This window comes from Chelmon rostratus, chromosome 7 (genome assembly GCF_017976325.1).
Source record: "Chelmon rostratus isolate fCheRos1 chromosome 7, fCheRos1.pri, whole genome shotgun sequence".
Classification (NCBI taxonomy): domain Eukaryota; kingdom Metazoa; phylum Chordata; class Actinopteri; order Chaetodontiformes; family Chaetodontidae; genus Chelmon; species Chelmon rostratus.
Window position 1 is genome coordinate 25,403,628 of NC_055664.1, and position 20,437 is coordinate 25,424,064.

At 40.0% G+C, this 20,437-nt stretch overlaps 1 protein-coding gene across 1 annotated transcript in view; it reads left to right on the forward strand.

The window, feature by feature from the left end:
* Positions 1 to 20,437, forward strand: part of tyw1 (tRNA-yW synthesizing protein 1 homolog (S. cerevisiae)) — a 55,541-nt gene that overhangs the window by 17,918 nt on the left and 17,186 nt on the right. Inside the window, exons 9-14 of the mRNA XM_041940557.1 lie at positions 538 to 590; positions 2,492 to 2,610; positions 4,387 to 4,496; positions 9,716 to 9,893; positions 12,463 to 12,598; positions 17,634 to 17,744. Of these exons, the coding sequence (XP_041796491.1) occupies positions 538 to 590; positions 2,492 to 2,610; positions 4,387 to 4,496; positions 9,716 to 9,893; positions 12,463 to 12,598; positions 17,634 to 17,744 (707 nt within the window). The remainder of the gene's footprint in view (positions 1 to 537; positions 591 to 2,491; positions 2,611 to 4,386; positions 4,497 to 9,715; positions 9,894 to 12,462; positions 12,599 to 17,633; positions 17,745 to 20,437) is intronic.

Here is a 20,437-nt window from a genome sequence, read left to right on the forward strand (position 1 = left end):
TTTAAACATTGGGACTTATGAAAGCGAGCCCTTCTTGATTCCCCTAGAATCAGTCCCCATGTCCTGGTATTTCCTGAGCAGATTAAGTGATACAATTTTATTTGTATTCTCTTTGGCAGACATCATCGAGGAGGATGTGTAAAAACAACGTGACCATTCGTGGCCAGCGGTATTAGGCCAGGGTAATATAAGAGGTTAGAGAGGCAGACTTGTGAAGACAGTGAATTTGAAACACTTTATCCTCCTTTTGTGCTGAAAGGAATCTGAAACACGGTCCCTTCCTTCTTACCGTGGACGTGCCCTTGAGCTGCAGCTCATCACTTTATTGGAGATGGTCAGTCATTTAGCAGAGGACTATGAATGAAGATGGCTTTGTGAATGTTTAGCAGGGCTTTGTTGATGCTCCACTTAAAGAAAATGTAATCCCCACTTTTCTGTGTATTAATTATCTGCTGAATTTGGCCTATGTGGTAATGGGTCCAAGTGTTTACTGACTGACAGCCTTATTCTTCTCATGTTCTTTGTCTTTCTGTGCAGGGTACAAACTAATTGGAAGTCACTCAGGAGTAAAGCTTTGTCGATGGACCAAGGTAATGGAATTTACTCTTCTCGATAGAGTGTTAGACTTTTTGACAAACTACCTGCATGAATCACACAGCCAGACACAGGATAACATGAGGCGTGCTCTGCACCTGGTTGATAGTTGGAGCAAAAACATTTCAAATATCTGGCAATTAGCCTCGACAAAGACGAGGCTTTTGGACTGGGAGTTTCTGTATTAGGCATAACAGCATTTTGGCTTTAGTGATGAGGTTAGACGATGTTTTACATCCATATACATCAAACAGCCTGGATTAAAATAAACGGCAGTCTCTTAGGCATAGTAACTCTAGATGCTGCCAAGGATGCCCCTTAAGCTCCAACTTGTTTGCATTATTCACTGAGGGGCTTGCTCGAGTAATTAAAGAAGATGTTGAAAGAACTGGAATCCCAATTAACGAAACAGCACACGATATGTCTGTACATAGATGACATGCTTATGACTCTTCAGTCCAGACTCTAGCCTGTCAAAACTCATGTCCCACCTTAATTTTTATTATTTTTTATATTCAGGATTAGGGATGTCACTTTTGATTGCTTTTATTTCAGCCATTAACTGATAACTAAGCAGTTAATTTTGTGCTGAGGAGCACGCTAGTCTTCATCTAACAGTCAGTTGTGTCCTGGATGATTTACATGCAATGCTGATTACAATGCAAAATGGAAAGAACTGGAAGTAAGCCAAGTGGATATCTCCCCTCAAGATCATGCATTCTGATAAATGAAGCCGTTGGGACTATAAAACTCTAAAACTGGAGAGAAATGCAAAACTGTTAAGATGGGTGGCATAGGATAGAAATTTTAAACCTGCACAGCTGGATTTGAGCTTTAAGAAACGGATTGGGAACGACATGACATCATATTGCTTAATCTTAACCAATACAGCTTCCAGTACTGATATTTACATCACAGGTATAACTTAGATAGAAATCTTCAAATTAGTTAAGTCTTCCAAGAACCATTCTGCTTTATATATTAAAGCTAAAAGGGAGGAGGAAGTGAACCCTGACAGAGGCAGAGCAGTTAAACATATGTAAAATGCAATTCACCACCTCCAGTTCTGGCCAATGAAGAGAATTTTCATGGAAGAATATCATCGTTTTTTTTATTACTCCAGGAAGAAAGCATTTACTGAATGATAGACCAGAATCTGGGCTGTGCTGGAGACGATGTATAACAATGGCTGATCACTTTCACATATTTTGGAATTGTCCAGCAATCCAGCCCTATTAGCTAGAGATAGTCAGAGAAATAAATTCAATACTGGGTTTTGAGATGGATTCTAGTTTTGACACTATATATTTTGGTAATATTTTGACTGAATTTAACTGTCTAAAAGGATTAGAGTTATTTTCAAGAAATGGGCAAACAAGGAACCACCAACAAAAGGAGAGTGGTTAGCGGTTGTAAAGGGAATTTATAATATGGAGAACCTGACCTTTTCTCTAAGGATTTTTTGCAAATATTCAGTAGTTATTGTGTATGAATATGGATGCTGCACAAACAAAAAGGTACTACTTTATATTAAGATTTTGTTTTCCACCCTTTGCTTCATGTATGTGGGCTACCAGTATTGTCACATTTATAGTTCTTTCCTGGTTTCTTGGTCTACATCAGGTTTGTCAGTGAGTTTTCTAGATTGATATCATAGGACAATAGCCAGTTTTATCTCCTTTGAGGACTGAATGGACTGAGACTGATGTGGACTTGTACTGATTCTTACTTGATGTCCTGTCAGTGTTGTCTTTGTATGCCTCTCTTTCTTGCTGGGACTATCGGGAAAGCAACCCTTAATGCAATGTGAACTGCTGAGAACATGTCAGCTGTATTGTTTACCTAATAAATAAAAAAATGCATGAATCATAGTCATGGTATTGTTTTTGTCTTTTAGTCAATGTTGCGAGGGAGAGGAGGTTGTTACAAGCACACTTTCTATGGTATTGAGTCCCACCGGTGCATGGAGACTACGCCCAGCCTCGCCTGTGCTAACAAGTGTGTCTTCTGCTGGAGGTATGTACCTGAAAAATAAAGCCACTGCAAAGTTTTTACATAGACTTTGATTATGACTTAGACAAAAACTGGAAGTCAGACTTCAGATGGATGTCTAAATTCTGGTATCTTAAGTCTAATTTGCTATGAATTCTGGATAAATTTGCACACTGACATGGCAAACATGGCAGCTAAGCAGCTGCATCAAATCGCTCAGCTCCCTTCACTCCAGCAGAATATGTTTAGCTTCTTGAAGAATTCACTGGTTACATGGACTTTATCCTAGAAAAACAGAATAAACTTCTAGTATCTTAAAATCTCATCGATGTGCAGACTCGTTGCAGAGCTGAGATGCTGTGACTTGCAGTGAATGTAGCAGCACTGAGTTCTTATGATAACTTATCAGTCAGACTCAGGATAGTTTCCTTGCTCAAAGACAAACAAGTGATACTGTCTTCACTGCTGTAGATTATTCATTTCTAAAACTCTTTCCCTTCTCATGGCTCGCTCCACAACATTGTTAGCAAATCACTAGTTATTAGCTGGATTATTGTCTCATTTAGTTCCATGACTATGGATTATTAGATGGTTCTTAGTCACAAGTTGGCCTGGGGGTAGTGTGGCTAGCTTTTCAGGCTAAAAATAAATCTGTGTTTATTTTTATGAATCTGTCTTAACATGCATTACACTAATCCAGCAAAAGCAATATTAAGACAGCCATAACACATTTTTTCTCATCAGTGCTACTTGCTACCAAAGTGGCCAAACTTACAATCAACATTTTGGTATTTAGTGGCATCCATGAGCATCCATGTTATTGGCATCTTTTACTGGTTTTATACAGAAAAAAATATGCGAAGTGTACTGCTGTCACATTGCCTTAAACTTAAATTAGTTGTTAAGGGCAGGCAGGGTACTCATAGTTTGAATAGAACTTGGGGGTTATTGCCTGCATGCTTAGGTTTGTCTAACTCCCTAACTTGTTTCTCGTTAGTCAAGCTGTCATTGAGTAATGGTCTCTCTGTGGCAAACAAGTTAATGATTTACATGCAGAAGACTAATGGCCAGCATAACAGCGAGGCCTAAAGGTGTACACTGATTCATCATGACATTGGCGAGACACGGGCCCGTTTACTCCCCTCAAGACCCATTCGAAAAGGTGACTGTGTTGAGTGCTGAAAGGTCGCTGTCAGAATGTGCTGCCGTGAACTGCTGCCTTGTCACTACAGATATGCCAGTGTCTCTTAAGGCAGCTATGTGGGACGACAGGAAGTAAGCAATTTCAGGGCACAGATGTATTGTTGCAGCTGCCCTCTCCATCCGCCTCTCTGTAGCAACAGGTGCAATTATATTTGATGGGTGAGGCCAGCATGTGTCGTGTGAGTGTGTGCATATTCATGTGACAGAGTGAAAGTCTGAAATTTGTGATGCCTCAGGACTTGCTGTTGCACCTAGACATCACACTTAGACAGTCACAGAGTGTTAACACCCAAAGGAGGTGCCATTTGGAATTGGATGCATTCATCCACTTCATCCACTATGTTTTTGCAGGGTGAAAATACACATGGCCCTCATAATTCACCTTCAGTTTGTGAATAAACTTATTTGGCCTTGAAATTTGTCACCTTGTTAAAAGGATGCTCCTTCTAGGATGTAATCTAAGTAATGCCTTGGAGTGATACTGGCTGTCACTTCGTGCTCCATTCGGCAGTGAGCAAGACATGAGGTAGCGTTCCTAACTCAGAGGTTACGCTATGTCTGCTGTTATTCCTGTTTGTCTGTGTGCCCCACTAACAGACATCACACCAACCCTGTGGGCACAGAGTGGCGGTGGAAGATGGACCCTGCTGAGAAAATCCTGCAGGATGCTCTGGAGAAGCACCAGAACATGATTCGACAGTTCAGAGGTTGGTCCTTCAGCAGGTCACACAAGCATGAGTGCACATGAGTGTATTCTATGGCTCCATCTAACTTTGTTTCTCCAACAAACTGCCTTAGCTTTTTGTTTATCTGTCCATCAGCTACACTGTGAGTGAACGTCATACATTTTAATCCTTCTCAGAATAAATGAACATGAACTCAATAGCATGAGTCTTCCCCATGCAAACTTTGCCTCCTCACTACCTTCCATTTACTGCTCATGACCTCTTGCAACCAGGTGTGTAATGAAGCACATTGAAGATCAAAATGCTGATCTTCTCTCACTTGTTTCATCACACCCTTGCTTTACTACCTAATGAATCACTTCTCAACCCACACCAGACATACACATTCAGTTTAATTCCTCTTCTTGAACATCCACTGTGTCTTACTTGTCACAACAAAGATTTTTAGGCTCCATGTCTAATTCTTGTTCTCATACTACTGGCATTTGGGACTTAATTTCTCTGGCTGCTACCAGCATTGGCTGTGGATGGCTGGTTGGACGTCCAAAACTCAGTCAAAACAGAATTTATTGATCATCCAGTGAATATTCCCTAAGCAGATTTTCTTTGGGGGGTTTTGAGAAATGTTGTCACAACATGATAGTGACACATTTATCAGAAAGTTATTGTGGTAAACTAGTACTGTTTGGAAAATTGTTTGTATTTCTTTCATTTCATCACTTGGTGGTTTCTTCTTCACTAAAGCTGGAGTTGGGGGCAGAAACCAGCAAGAGTACACTAATTTTTTAAGATATTCAACTGAGCCATCTCGCCAAAGCCACTCCCCCAAAACATATGAACGCTCATTGTTTGACTCCTGCTGGAGGAGGGGTCCACAAGAGAGCATTGTGGAGAGGAGTAGTGATGAGAACACCAGTTTTTTAATAAAAAATCGGCCGCCCAGCCTGGCAGTTACTGCTCACTGCTGTGTGTGCGTGTGGGGCTCTGGAGTGGAGCGAATCATTGTCATTGCAAACAGCATCCAACTGCCTCATGTCTGATTCACATATACACACATTCACAGCTGTCTGGCTAGCATGTTAGCATTGGGGAGTTTTGGTTGCACTTTCTCTGCCATTCTTGTGCAACTAGGTCACTTAAGCTTTAGCATTTAGCCTTAGCATGATGCCTTATGGAAGACCAGTCACACGCAATGAGTGCACAGACAGAATGCGCCCAAGCCGGCAGGTACGTAGAATGGCAGATAGGCCAGCCAATCATTTCATTCGAGCCCGGTGAAACTATTGGGTGGGCTTATTACAGGCCAGCAACAGCCACAGCAACCAGATTTTTTTTTATTTATTTATTGATTACATTGATTTATTGACAAATATAACCTTCTCTATCTTTAAGTGTTTTTTGCATTTTGTTGTGACCTGTACAAAGGATTACTGATATTTTATTACCATATTTTAAAAGTCAGCATCTTTGTATTCTGAGCCTCTTTGACTTGAGCGTCATTGCTGCATTACAGCAATAAGCACTTGCGTTGCCCGAGTCCAAACTACATTCAGTTCATCATTTCACAGGTATGCTGCTAAAATTAACACTTTTTTGTGGCATGACTGTGGCTGTGCAGCCTGTTGAGGTTCAGAACTAATTTAGCTAGCAGACCTCTGTCAGCGCGTGCTGCCAGGGTGTCAATAAAAACACAAATGTTCAGTAGATGATGGAAGAGGACTCATCTGGACCGAGGCAGGACACACACACACACACACACACACACACACACACACACACACAGACCCAAAGATCTTTCCCATCCAGCCCAAACTAATTTTGTCAAACTGTCTTCTTTCCAGTTCAGTTCAATCTTGATTTCTTTTTAGTTTTTGGTGTAACTCATACAGAAGCCAGTACACTGTAAACCTGCCTTTGGGATTTATAGTCTACTCTGGCTGGCACTGTGGCCTTTTTAAGAAAATTCACAGTTTAACAAAATATAATCTGCATGTTAGCTCCACATAAATGATTGTGTAGCTGAAATGTATGACTGTACCTCCAGCCAACGTATTCTTATGACCTGGCTTGATCCTGAGACCTTACAGTCAGAAGGCTGCCTCTCTAACCTCAAAGTCACTGCTGATCCCATTATAAAACAGAAGAGCAATTGTACTCAGGAAATGATATAGATGCCAAATGCTAAAAGCTTTTGAGACATATCTTCTTCAAAGAGTTACTTTATAGCTAGTTTCATTCTCAGAGTGGTCTTCATGATGTATTATAATGCATGTCATCATAGAAAATGTCATTTCCTGATGTGATTATAATGGAACAATAGCACACATAAGCTTATGTTGACAGTCAGCTGCTTATTAGTTCACATAAAGTAAAAAAAAGAACGCATTTCTCACAACAGGGATTACAGTTTCAACATTTTGTATAGAAAAAAAAACTTTTCAATTCCAATTAGATACATACTAGAGCAAAGTGCAAGCCTATATTGTCATTGTCATACGTAATTTTCTTTCCAGTTGCAGTATTAAATCACATTAGGCAGCCGTCAGCTCCATTTACTATTGACAGTGATACATTTTATAATGTCTAGCACAATGAACTATCCAGACAATGCCTCTGAAACCCACAGTGTGGTTTCAGCTCTGACTACCTTATGATCTACTGCCTAAAACATTTCATCAAATAGCAGTTTTAAATGTCATGCAGCAGTTTATAATGAGAAGTTATTCAGCGTCCTTTAAAGCTGGAAAAAAATACAGTTTATTACTCTGCCAGCTGTCATTTTAGTTTTGTTCGTCAGACCCTTTTACCTGTGAAGACTTCAGTGTGATGTTGAGGACCAAAAATAGGAATAAACACCTGAATCCTCTTACCTGAGTGTAGGAATTCAGCCCAGAGGCCAGTTATAATTTTCAAACTGCTGAACGAGAGAATTCAGTGGAGATGTGTGTCAAATGTAATGATTGTAAACTTGGAAGACCCCATGACATTGTGACTATGTGATTGATGTTAATGTGACTTAATTGCTGTTGACGGAGGATATTGTGGTGGGATATAACACTTCGAGGGATCATTTTAATCTATGAACCAGTAGAACATTGGTTAAGTTCTCCAGTAAGTTAAAGTGTTTATTTCATTGAACCTTAAAGATCTGGTGAAACCACTTAAATGTGGCTTTAGGTGCTTGCTCTGGCCGATTAGAAAAACTGTGGTGGTTGGTTGGTTAGGAGGTCTTTTTTTAAATTTGATCATGCATTTTACAGTCATAAGTACTTAGGATGTAACACAGTACAGGCTCTTTGGTTGACACTTGGCACTAACTGTCCTGCATGAGTGTGTGTGGAGACAATATGTCACTGTGCTGTTGTGCTCTTGCATATCAGGAAGAAGCTTGGTGATGTTCTTACTTCTGCAGCGAAGTCAGCACATGAATTAAACATTTGTTCTGTGATTTTCTTCGCTACAACAATACAGCACTTTTAATTTTTAAAATGACTCACTCTAGTCATGCATAGTGTACTTCTACACCCATCTGCACACAGTATGTCCTCATCCTTACCAAGAGAATGCATTAAGTAGACACCAAACACTATCACAGTGTTTAGTGTGCTTTCTAAATAACACAGCATAAGCAAATTAGCAGGGAGAAGAATACTGTAATCAGAGGATAATGACTTCTTAGGCATCTTGTGTGAATCCGGGTGTCAACACAAAGGTAGTGCAGGTCATGTTCAGAGGACAGTGAAGTCATTGATAGGTTGCCTTCCTTTGAATCTGTTCTGCAGGTTTTAATGCAGTACCATTATTACACAACTTGTAATAGGGCCCCACATTCTCGCTTAATTTTTATCGAAGTGATCCGGAAAAGAGAGCCCAATCCTGAAGGACCTCAAGTGGGTGAAATATGTGAAAATGTAATGGAATTTCACGCTACTAATACCAAAAGATATATACATTTAATGAGGTTTCACACACTTAACACACAGGCACCATCCCCCTCAGCTGGTTGTTATGAACAGACTTGAGTGGGCTTTCTCCTGGGGGACTGTTTGTTGTTTGATGTCTTTGCAGCTGTTGTGAGATGTGATTTGTCCTTGAAAGATAGCACAGTAACAGCTGATTTCTGTGGTTCAACCATGTTGCAAAAGTATCAATAATTCATGCTGTTTTATAAGGCACATGAAGGCAACAGTCCAAAGTTTCATTTGATTACTCTTAAATTAACTGCCAACTGCTGTAGCAACAGCAATATCACATTAAATCCCCACGACAGTGTATGTATCTCTTTTCCCCTCAGCTTTTACTGTTTGTTTATTCCCTGTCTCCCATCAGATTCTTGCCATGTCATACAGCATTTAATGCTTCATACTGTGGGTAGAAAGCAGTCTTATTTATGCTGCTGCAATTATGCTGCTTTAATTGACACCCCCTCCTCCCCACACCACTCCAAATCCCAAAAGCAGACTTGATCAAACCACAGATTCTCTATATCTACTTTTTTAAATAAAGACATCTCTGCTGCTCTCTCAGTGTTTTGTCCCAGGCGGTTGTGTTCGTTAATCTAATTTCACTGGTCCTATGTATCTAATCTGTTTTAGATTTTGTGCGCATGTCATAATTTCCTTTGGTGCATCTATAACTAATGAGACTTTCTCACTCTTACTGAGTCAAGAAATTAGTCTAATTTACAGCAACATTTGACGCCCATGACTGAGGTTTATACTGCATTTAATGCTTCTTAGTTGTCTTTTCAGCTGTTGAATAAATTTTCTTTTTTATTGAATGATCTTATAGCAGCAGTCAATTAAACTTTATAACAGCTATCCCTCATATTCAGGGACTTGCTGAGCATATTTTTACAGCACCCTGTAGTCTTCTGCTCCACTGAACATTAGAGTCCAAGACCACCCAGTGGAAAGAAACAGCGAGGGATTGGAAGAGAGATGGACTGGGCTCTGGGCCTGACTCTCAAAGCTCAAACTTTAACTACCTCTCCTCTCCTATCTCCTTTCCTCTCCACAGTTTTCACCAGCGCCTCGTGTCTCTTTTATGCCTATTTGGTTTTATGTAATTGCACAGTTTGACCTCGCTTCAAAGCCCGACCTCATGCTGTTATTTTTTTTTCTTTTTTTACTCTTAAGTACTTTGATTTATGCTTCCATGTGTGAGTTTCCTCCTTTCATTGTTGGGAGACACTGATAAAGTCAGAGGTGGAGTCGACTTTGAAACCTCTCTCCTTCCAGGTGTCCCTGGTGTGAAGCCCGAGCGGTACGAGGAGGGCTTGGCGGTCAAGCACTGTGCCCTCTCCCTGGTGGGTGAGCCAATCATGTACCCCGAAATCAACACCTTCATCCGCCTCCTTCACTCCGAACACATCTCCAGTTTCCTGGTCACCAATGCGCAGTTTCCACAAGAAATCAGGTAGAGGCACACACATCTTGTTTGTGTGGGTGTCATTATTTCTTTCTTGCTCTCAAAATATTCATTCCAGCCAAGCTGTTTTGGCTTATTATGTTTCCGTGGTATATTTTTATTCCCTGCAAGCTTGCGAGCTCTTGTCTTTGAAGTCTGGGAGGATGAATTGAAAAGTAGGGAGTATGTCTGAGCTGTTAGATTATTCACTAACAGGAAGAATCAAAGGTTCAGTCTCCACAGTTACGAGTGCTCTGTGTCCTTTAGCAGGGAGGCTACAATGCTGTTGAAGTTTGTTGTGATAAAAACATTAAAAAATCAGCAATACATTGTCAAAGTAAACTTTCAAAGCTTGGAGCAGCACAAACAAAATCCAAAAAACTTCAGTTATATCAAGATGGCACCATAGGTCTCAGTACAGACTAGGGCTGTTAAAATTGACCAAAAATGAAGTTCAGATATTCCTTCTAAAAAATGGTTCAAACCATTCGAATATGTATTTTTGCATCAATACCAACAGAGGAAATATCCCAACTTTTTCCACAAGAGGTTAGTGTCTCAGTAGCTAAACTGTAGGCGATGCCATAGATATCTGCTGTCCGTTAGTCTAACAGTGCAGAGTATAATTCCTTTGAAATGCAATATTGTTACCCAGCTAAAAGAGTTCAGGTCTGCAGGTTCTGTTTGTCATTAAAGACAATACCACCTCGCTTAATGTATGTGCAACAGAGGTACAATCACAAACACACACATCTTCCTTTGCTTTGTACTTTAAATGCAGAAGGGTTTGTGAGCATCAACATGAAAAGTTTTGTGTCTGAGGAGGAAACACACCAAATGACCTCAGAGTATCATTTGCACCACTGTGGCTTCTGTTTAGCACTCTGTCAACACAGCACTGCAGCTGTGCAACATCACATGTAAAGTTTAAATAGTGAAGTGTAAGAAGAACTTGACCCAAGTGTTTTCAGGGCAACATTGCCGTACAGTGAAAAAACAGCATTACACAGCATGATAGAGAGATACATACTTTATTCATCTCCAAAGAGAAATTTGCAGTTCCAGCAGCTCAGAAGGTGGACACACAAGGGCATGCAAAATAAGAACAAGAACTACTTTCACGTAGTAGCATGTTAAAGCTGACATCAATTATGTTATTAATGAGGTTAGGTAACACACAGGTTACTTGGCACAAGAATGAATTTGCCACTAGTGTGAAGAATAATTCCAGTAACTTGCTTATTTTCAACAGATCAATAGTTACAGAGTGAAATTTTATGCGCTTTCATTTTATTGACCTAGTTGCTCGCTTCTACATAGACAAGGATGACATTTAGGCTACAGTGTATCTTCTCTGGTTGCCACTTAAGAAAACTTTCTCTGTAATAAAAAAAATTACATTTGCTTGGTACAGAAAAAATGTGAAAACTATTTATTGAGGAATTGTAGTTTCACGCAGTCCACGTAAATATAAATTTGCAGAAATTATATGGAAGTATATTGACGGTAAGTATATTTCCAATATGCTTTCAAAAATTGCCTTGCAGACTGTGTAGTGCTTAAATGAACTGTAAGTTTTCATGTCCACATGTTTACCCTGCTTTCTGTCACTGTCCAGAAGCCTTGCAGGATGTCATGAGGATATACAGTACACTGACAAAGACGATTATTTCAGCTAACTTGCCTGTCACAGGCGGCTTTATCATATACTCATCGAGCAGGTTGAAGGCAAGGACAGCAGCTATCAGCCATTTCTTCCTGTCTGCCAAAGCCATGTGGTTGAGCTATTCATTGAATGTCTCCTCCAGTACTGCTTTTTAAGCGGGGAGCTGTTATTTTTTGTATGGAGATTCACCAGAAGTAGAGATGGCTGATTTTCTGACTTTCTGTCTCATTGCTCATTTGGCTAATTGCTTATTTTTGCATCGTTACATAATTGCATCTCTTACTCAGCAAATATTTTATCTCTCATCTAAACACATGAAAGTGCAGTGCTCTTCTTGTTTCAGTAGTGTGAATCTTTCACACTTTTCTGGCTTCTACTACTCTGGTGCGTCCTCTTGCTCTTACAGATTTTGTCAGAGTGCAGTTAAGTTAATGTCTTTGTTTAATATTGATGAGAAGCACTCCTAGTTTTTCACAGCTTCCTTCACTGCCCCCTCATTTTGCCTTCATCTGCTCATGCAGCGAATTTCCTGCATTTAGCACAATTACATGCAAACATGTCATTGCATGTATGCTATTGAAACAAAACGGAGAAAGAAAGGTGTGCTCAGTGGAGCAGAGTGACAGGTCTATATTCAGCCCAAACATTTTCTGTTTTGTGTCAGACTGAAGGAGTACAACAGCCTGCATCAGAGAGCTGACAGGGATATATTCATGTGTTCTTAGGAATATGTAAAGGTTTGATGACATCGAGGGAGACTGAGACTCAAGAAAAATAATTGAATTTATTATTTTTTTATTTCATTTGTTCAAATGCTCCAAGGTTTTGTACTTCCTTTTGTATCAGCCTCTCCTTCTCTCTCAAACTGGGTTCTTATCCTCCTTTCTCTTCCATATTTTCTGTAATTTCCAGGAACCTGGTGCCAGTAACCCAGTTATATGTTAGTGTGGATGCCAGCACCAAAGACAGTCTGAAGAAGATTGACCGGCCACTTTTCAAGGACTTCTGGCCACGCTTCCTGGATAGCCTCAGGGCCCTTGGAGAGAAGGTAAGCTGCCCACTGAGCTAATTTCATTTCCAGCCAAGTAGTCAGAGAGGTGAGCCTGCGAACAAGAGGTTGAACTGTATGTGTCTCGAAGTAAAGTGCTGCTCAAAAAGAATACGCCTGCTCAGCCAGATGCATAACATAGATAAATGAAGTAACTGTCTGTCATTGTCAAGCACATTTTTGATGACATTTGGCAGTTTTACACAGTGCAAATAACAATTTTCATGAAAGGAGGTTATGCCACATCTACATTCTGTACCATTAAAGGGACACCAGCATCACTGTCACACATCACAACCTCACAAGTCTATTTAATTACCTGGGCTTTGTAATTCTGCAATATTTTTGAGTCTGTAATTAGGTGTAGAACTGCTCTATTTGTCCCCTGAACATTTTGACCTATTTTACTTATTGCGTTATTGTTATTTAGTTAATTTTATGGGTATTTTCCTGTTTTTATCATCTCACTGTTCTTCAGAATCAGCTGTAAAAGGATGCTATGGTAATTTCCTTGATGCCTGAGGATGTGTGTGCTTGTGGTGCAATGTTAATGACACTTCAGTGGCACAAGAAAACAAGAGAAAAGAAGTTTCCAGTTCCTCTTATCAGCCATAACTGGAAAGCATCACCATGATATTTTAATGGTCTGTTTTTGTCATGGTTTCCTGTCCTCTCAGCTCACAGAGGTTGTTGATAAGCAGACAAAGGATGCTGCTCGCCACCAGATTATCTTATTTTAATACATGTCAGGAGAACTAAAGAAACAATCAGTCTCAAGTCAAGGGATGCAGACAATTTATTGTTTTCTGCATCCCCGTGGAGGAGTGGTGACAGGTAATGTTTTTGTTCTGATTAAACCTTTGAATGGAAAAGACATCTTTTATATCGTATAATCCACTTTCAAACCGTTCTGTCTCACCCTGCCATTACAATGCAGTGAAGCTCCACAACAACTGTAGATCTTGACACGATAAGTTAGCTTCTTGGAAAACTGGGACTAGAAATACGCTATGATGGTGGTGCTTTTTAGCAAAAGTAATCTCTTTTCTCCAACTTACTGTCAGACTGGAAGTGACAGATTCTCGCCTCCTGTGCAGACTCATCCTTTTGTTTTGTTTTGAGTGAATCAGAGCAGCTGTTACCTGATTCAGTTTTCTCAGAGTTTCTATGCAGAGGCAGCAAGATTACCAATACATGATAAGACACACTTCAAATGTTTAACACTTTACTCAAGTGGGTTGGAGTGGCTTTTTATTGATTCTTGAAACAATTTGTCTCTATCAGAGTTGATAATGCCAGCACCATAAGAATGAAAACATCCGGTGGTATACATTCTGTTAAGTGTGTGATCTGTGTCCAGACACCCCTGTAGCAATTTTAAAAGTGCATCCAATAACCTTGCGAGTCTTTTCATCATTCCCTGAGCAGAGGGAAAATTCAATAGGACAGCCTGCATCCAGCCATCAGACCCCTTGTGTAAATCGATTGTCTCTGTTAGTGTGATTCCCAAAAAGCCAAAGTGAGAGAAAAAAAACGATGCTTGGGTGCACCAGAAAAACGACCTTGAGACAAATGTGGGCTGTGAAGTCTCTCAGAGGCAGCCTCTATTACAGCTGTCTGTAATGTGCCAGCTTCCTGTTGTTTAATGCTTTAGCAAACGGTGGACAAATTCATTACCATCCAGTTTGAGGTGTTGGTGACTGCACGGCTTGAGGCAAATCACTGGATCGCTGCCCGTTGATCTAGATTTTCACCACATGTCAACAACCAAATATTAATATGAGATAACTGCAGGGGTGAGTAAAATAACAGGATTGTCTTAGTCGTAGTTAAATTTCTGTGTCAGGCCTGTGGTCGTTTTTAAGGTCATTACATTAAGGAATCTAGTCAACACCACATTTTATAGACCTTTAGCTATTTGTATACATCCTCATACATCCTCCTCAATCTAGACTATCAGTACTGCGTATGATAGACAGTAGTGCTGAACTATTAATGGAAATGTTATCAAAATCACAGTATGGTCAAGTGATATCCAAGTAGCAGGAGCTGCAATTTTTTGATAAATTTGATAAATTTTGTCACAACATACCATTATACATGAAGCATTGTGGTGCTACAGAGATGCCTCAGCCTACAAATCAAAGGTCACATGAGAAGGAAATGCAAAAATTGCCATTCCCACTAAAATCGTGACTCATATCGCAATAACTGTCAAAATAATCGCAATGTATTTTTCTTTCATATAGTTTAGCCCTAATTTATAGTGTTATTTTAAAATACTACATAAATTCAGAGAAAGCTTTTGCTTTGTCAAGTTTTCTCTATGACTATTAAGGATCAAAAACCTACATTTTACCTTTTTTACTTACCGCTCATGCATTTCACTGTGGTGCACAGTTGTGATGGATTTGCATGGTATGGTATGATTGTTCCATGCAGATAAAGCAGAAGCAGTAGTGATAATTTAAATGTGTGCTAGGACATGGTTTGAGCCTTGGCAAATTCAAGCGTGCATACAATTAAATAGTGAGCACTATATATGGTTATTTCGCATTTAAGATTAATATTATTTGCTGTAGAGGGTTGTGTGTGTATTTTTGTGTTTGCTTCATTGTGACAATATTGTTTGTCTCTGTGTACCTTTGCTGTTTCCAAAAATAAACTCACTCTTTTCGCCCCCCCCCCTTGCTGTCTCGGCTCAATATTCCTAAGTCTCCATTTCATGGTGGGCTCTATCTCCATCCTTCCGGTGCGCTTATCCTTCTCTGTTCTCCGTTTGACAGCTCTCCTCCTTTCCTCCACCTGTCCTCCCTGACTGTGCCGGGGGATTGATAGAGTTGTCCCTCAGTGTCGGATTTGGAATAGAGGCAGCTCACCTCCCTGCCTCCACTGGCTAATTATCCCCTTCCCTACTGGGCTGAAAGGACCTAGTGTTATAGATAACCTTCCAGTGAGCGAGGGATGGAGTGAGGAAATGAACGGAAGAGTGCTCTCTCTCCCCTCCATTGTCATAATTGAAACAAGTTTCTTTGTATGATCCATTTCTCATGTCCTCTGTCCTCACCATTCCCCTTCTTTCTCTAGCTGTCTCTCCTGGTTTTTCTTTCTTTCCATCACATTCTCAGTAATCCTCTTTCTCCTGCTTTACCACAACAACAATGACCTGAATCTACACCACTGAACCGTGAGCAGGGCTTTTTTTTTTTTTTTTTTTTTAGTATTTTTTTTTTTTAGTATTTTTATATACCCAGGGAAAGTTAGCTGAGCGTGTGGAAGAGTTACTTCTGCACGATGCATCATTTCAGCATCGACATCGCAATGTAGCCACATGCAATGTCACATAAAGCAAATGAACTCAAACTGATTTTGCATGACAAAGAGACAAGAGAAGTCTGTCTGATATTTACTCTGATTTAAGGGTTCAGGGATGCATGGAGTGTGTTGCTGGTGAGTGACATGCACGCTCTGCATGCACATCGAGCTATGAATGTGTCTCATCGCAGGTGTTTTTTGGTCAATAGAGGCTCTACCCTCAGCACCAGACTGTGTTGTAAAGTCTGCGTCAGTAGCCAACTTGTGGTAAAATATAAGCCTTGCCCCGGAGTGTCAGGAGGAGAAATAATCTGGTGCATGTTTCTGCTTCCCAGTTGGAGTTTCTCCAGGAGTTGCCATTAATGGCAGAGCTAAGACTAACACTGCAAATCTGACTGACTAACTGAACAACAGTACCATGAGTACTCGATATATCTGTTGTAAATAGTCACTGTTACTGATATTGCAATCGTGATTTCCTAACTGTTTTTGAGTTTTGGGGAAAACAAATCAGACTCTTTACCAACTGGATTGAACTCTGAGACTGTGGGACGAGTCTTTTGCTCTCACACACACTCCAGTATTGTTTTGCTTGAATTAATACACCTCTTGAAAGCTAGTTTGAATCGTGGCCTGTTTGTTTTTGCAGTACTTGTTCTTAGATGTACATTTTACTGCTACTTGCTGTTTGCTTTTTTGTTCATTCATGGCTCTGAACTCAATCCAAACCTGTATGTATATATTAAGTATCTCCCAACATTGGCTCAATATCTTTTCCAGGGTCACACTGCACAAACAACACAAAGTAGGCCTCCATTAAAATGTTTAAACCAACTGACATTTGAAGTGCATTGAGGAAATGTTGCGTGCATCCTAATGTTTGTGTCAGTGTGGGCCTATTGTGACAGCAGGATAGACTAATTTGGATAGCTTCTTTGCAACCTCATAATGAGCAAAATCCTAAAATTCAAAAGAATGCATTTTTTAACTGTGAAAACGCTTTAGAATTGTGATGCACCTTCAGTTTTTTTGCTTTTTTTTGTCTAAATTGAAATTCGATGTTGTCCACCAGCTGACAGTGCTATAGAGTTTCAGTATTTTTCCGATGTGTAATGGGCCACTTTGGGCTGCTGGTGCACTTGGAGTAAGCAAAGTATTGGAACAGTAATTTGAAATGTGCTGCATACTCGATACTATTCCATTAAAAAAAGACCGTGGATTTGCCGTAATCCTCATCTGATATCAGATAGACTTGGGAAATCCTTGACATATGCAGTTCTGCAGCAACACAGCATCTGTCACAGCAGAAAACATGCAAACCTTCCCCCAACTGCTGTTTTAATTGAGACAAAGTCGATGATTGACAGGACATCTGTGAGCTGTTTTTACTAAAGTAGAGGTTTAAAACTTGTCCAAAAATTTGTATACAAAGGTGTTGCACAAATGTGTTGCCTCAAAATCTGTTGAGCAGGTTGCTTTACACTACTTGCGTTACATGTTTCTATGTCCACACTTATGTGTTAACAATTTGAAATGAAATATCTTTATTGAGTGTGGTCGTTTAAGAAGAGGAATATATGTTGTATATTTAATGTATCATACGTCTAAAAGATTTATGATGCATTAAATATGCAACACACTATTACTTCCACAGTATCAAGTATATAATCTCACATTTTGACTCTTTTCATCAATCCCTAACTCCTGTTTGTCCATCCAGAGACAGAGGACGGTGTACAGACTGACGCTGGTGAAAGCCTGGAATGTGGAGGAGATGCTGGCCTACTCTGAGCTCATTGCTTTAGGTCAGCCGGACTTCGTTGAGGTCAAGGTAGGGTTTAGCAGCATGTGCTTTATATCTGCTTGTTTTTTCTCTTTTCAGTTCGGTCTTATTTCTCAGTAAATATCACAGTGTACTCCTTCTCTTTATCCTTGTGCCACACATCTTTTTCTTTATTTCACTCTTGGTTTCCTCAGATTATTTTTCTGGACTAAGCTTTGATGTGTGTCTGGACTAAACCCTCCCTCCTTATAGCAAAGCATGACAGATTTGTGCTGCATTAATGAGTTTCCTAAAAGCAAATGAGCCAGTAGCACTGGCCACCAGACTGGTTTTTATATTTGAGATGAAGGTGAATCACCGGCTTCTTCTGCACTCATCTTTCCGGTACTCCACCAATTTATAGATCAAGGGAACAGGCTAAACAAACATGCTGATGTTCAAACTAAAAGCCGGTCCTTCATCAAGTTATGTATCATTTCTAATTTTTTGTTTGATCTAAACTGAAAAAGGCACAAAGAGTCAAGTGAAATTTGATTACTCTCACAAAGAGCCAAGAATATCTTTTTTCGTTTTTTTCTGTTATTATTGATGGACTTCAGGGTCCTTGGACATGTGAGCAAATTTCTAGTTGAATGTATTATTGACATTTGTCAGTAAATTAATCAGCTGGTCTCTGAGTGTGACTAAATTTCTGGTGCCTGTTTTGGAGGGGGATTTAGTTTGTGAGTTTGCCTTTAGCTAGTTACGCATAGTTAACAAAAATAGAAATGCAAGACTTGTTTTGCTCCCATTTTTGAGTTAAAGTAGAAGATCTAAGACTTTTTCTATACACACAACATGCTTATTTCTCTCAAATTTTGTTCACAAATTTGTTTAAGTCTGGTGTTAGTGAGCATCTTTCCTTTGCCAAGAGAATCCATCCACCTGGCAGGTGTGGTATATCAAGATGCTGATGAAAAAGCATGACTATTGCATAGGTGTGCCTTCGGCCCGTCGCAATAAAAGGCCTCTGCTGCACAGGTCAAGATCCTTGTGAGGCCAGCAAGCATGCAGATATGCTTCCCTGAGAGACTTTCTGACAGTTTGTGCAGAAATTCTTTGGTTTCGCAAATCAGCTGTTGCATCAGCTGGCTGGTCTCAGACGATCTTGCAAGTGAAGATGCTGTATGTGGAGTTGCTGGGCTGGCGTGGTTACACGTCTTCTGCGGTTGGTTTGGTGCACTACCAAATTCTTGGAAACAACATTGGAGATGGTGTATGGCAGTGAAATGAACATTAAACTCGCAAGCAGCATCTCTGGTGGACATTCCTGGAGTCAGCATTCCAACTGCTCTCTTAAAAGTTGTGTGGCCACACATAAAGCAGCTATAGGTCACTGAAAACAGAGCTTTTGGCTTGTAACCACAGAGTGTGCTGTGTTATCTCCTTTGTGTCCTTTGGTGAAGGTTGTTCTGGAAAGATTATTGTGGTACTTGGTAAATAGTTGCCCTAGGGCAAAAATGTTCAAATAAAAAGACAATGACATTTCTTTAAGACACTTAGGTAGCTATTGTGTGCCAAACACCAACACTGCTGTTATACTAGCACTAACATGGGATTTATGTAGCCAGAATTTGAGTCTATATAGAAGTCACTCTGTAAATGTCATAACCACTGGAATGGTGGGCTGTGTAGCACATGGTATTAATAGTATGGGACGGGGCAACTGGTGGCAGTCTGAGCTATGGTTGTCATAGTGACAAACCCACCTGAGTCTGTGTTCATTATTCAGCGCGACACACCAAGGTATGATCTCAGTAATAATAACAGGGGCAGTAGTAGTTGTCGTAGTAACAGCTACAGCAGCACTAGTAGACCTTCTTGACCAGAATTTGAGAACATCAAATTCATTAAATTTCGTTCTTATAGTTATCTAATGGTTATTTTAGCCTGGAGACCATATTGTACCTTTCCTTGATCATATTGCAGTTTTTAGAGCACTGCATCTCTCCCATATTTCTGGAGCACATTGTCTTGTCTCAGTGTATACTAGAGGGTTCATCAGCTGCCATGTTGTGTTTAAATTTTGAGGGATTACTTGATAGTTGTGCAAGCAAGCAGCATGACACATAGAAATAAGGTATCAGAAGGGAATCAAATGCAAAACAGAACACCTGCATAACAAACGACCTTCTCTCAGCCAGTAATCTACAGCCATTTCAACGCAGTTTAAGTTATTGTAAATGTAAATGACAGTGATCTTGACAGTAACACTGTGTAATCCTAATCTGTCTCTACATGTATCTATGATAATGGTGAGATCCGACCTAACTGCTTGTCAGAACTGCAGTAAAGTGATATTATAGTCATGTGTGTCTCAAATGGAAAAAGGTATAAAAGACGAGTTATTTTTAATTGGTTGGTGTGTTGATGCTGTAATCTCCATCACGTTCCAAACTTGAAGCTTACTGCTTTGGACCGGTCACCCTTTTGCAGCGGCCCTCTGTTTACATCATATTATATTAATTTCTGTTTTCACCTCACACATGTGTTCCTTCATCTTTTTTGCCAGCTCATGTCTTGCATGGAATGGATACTCCAAAAACACAAAAATCCAATTTAAGCACCTATAGCACATAGTGGCTTCATATCTGAAAATAATAGGCAAAGTTTGTTTTTCTGCCTGGTGTCACTTCTGCATTATGATTTCATAGTTTCTGTCTATGCTATTCCACAGGTCTCATCATGCTGTCGTGTGAGTG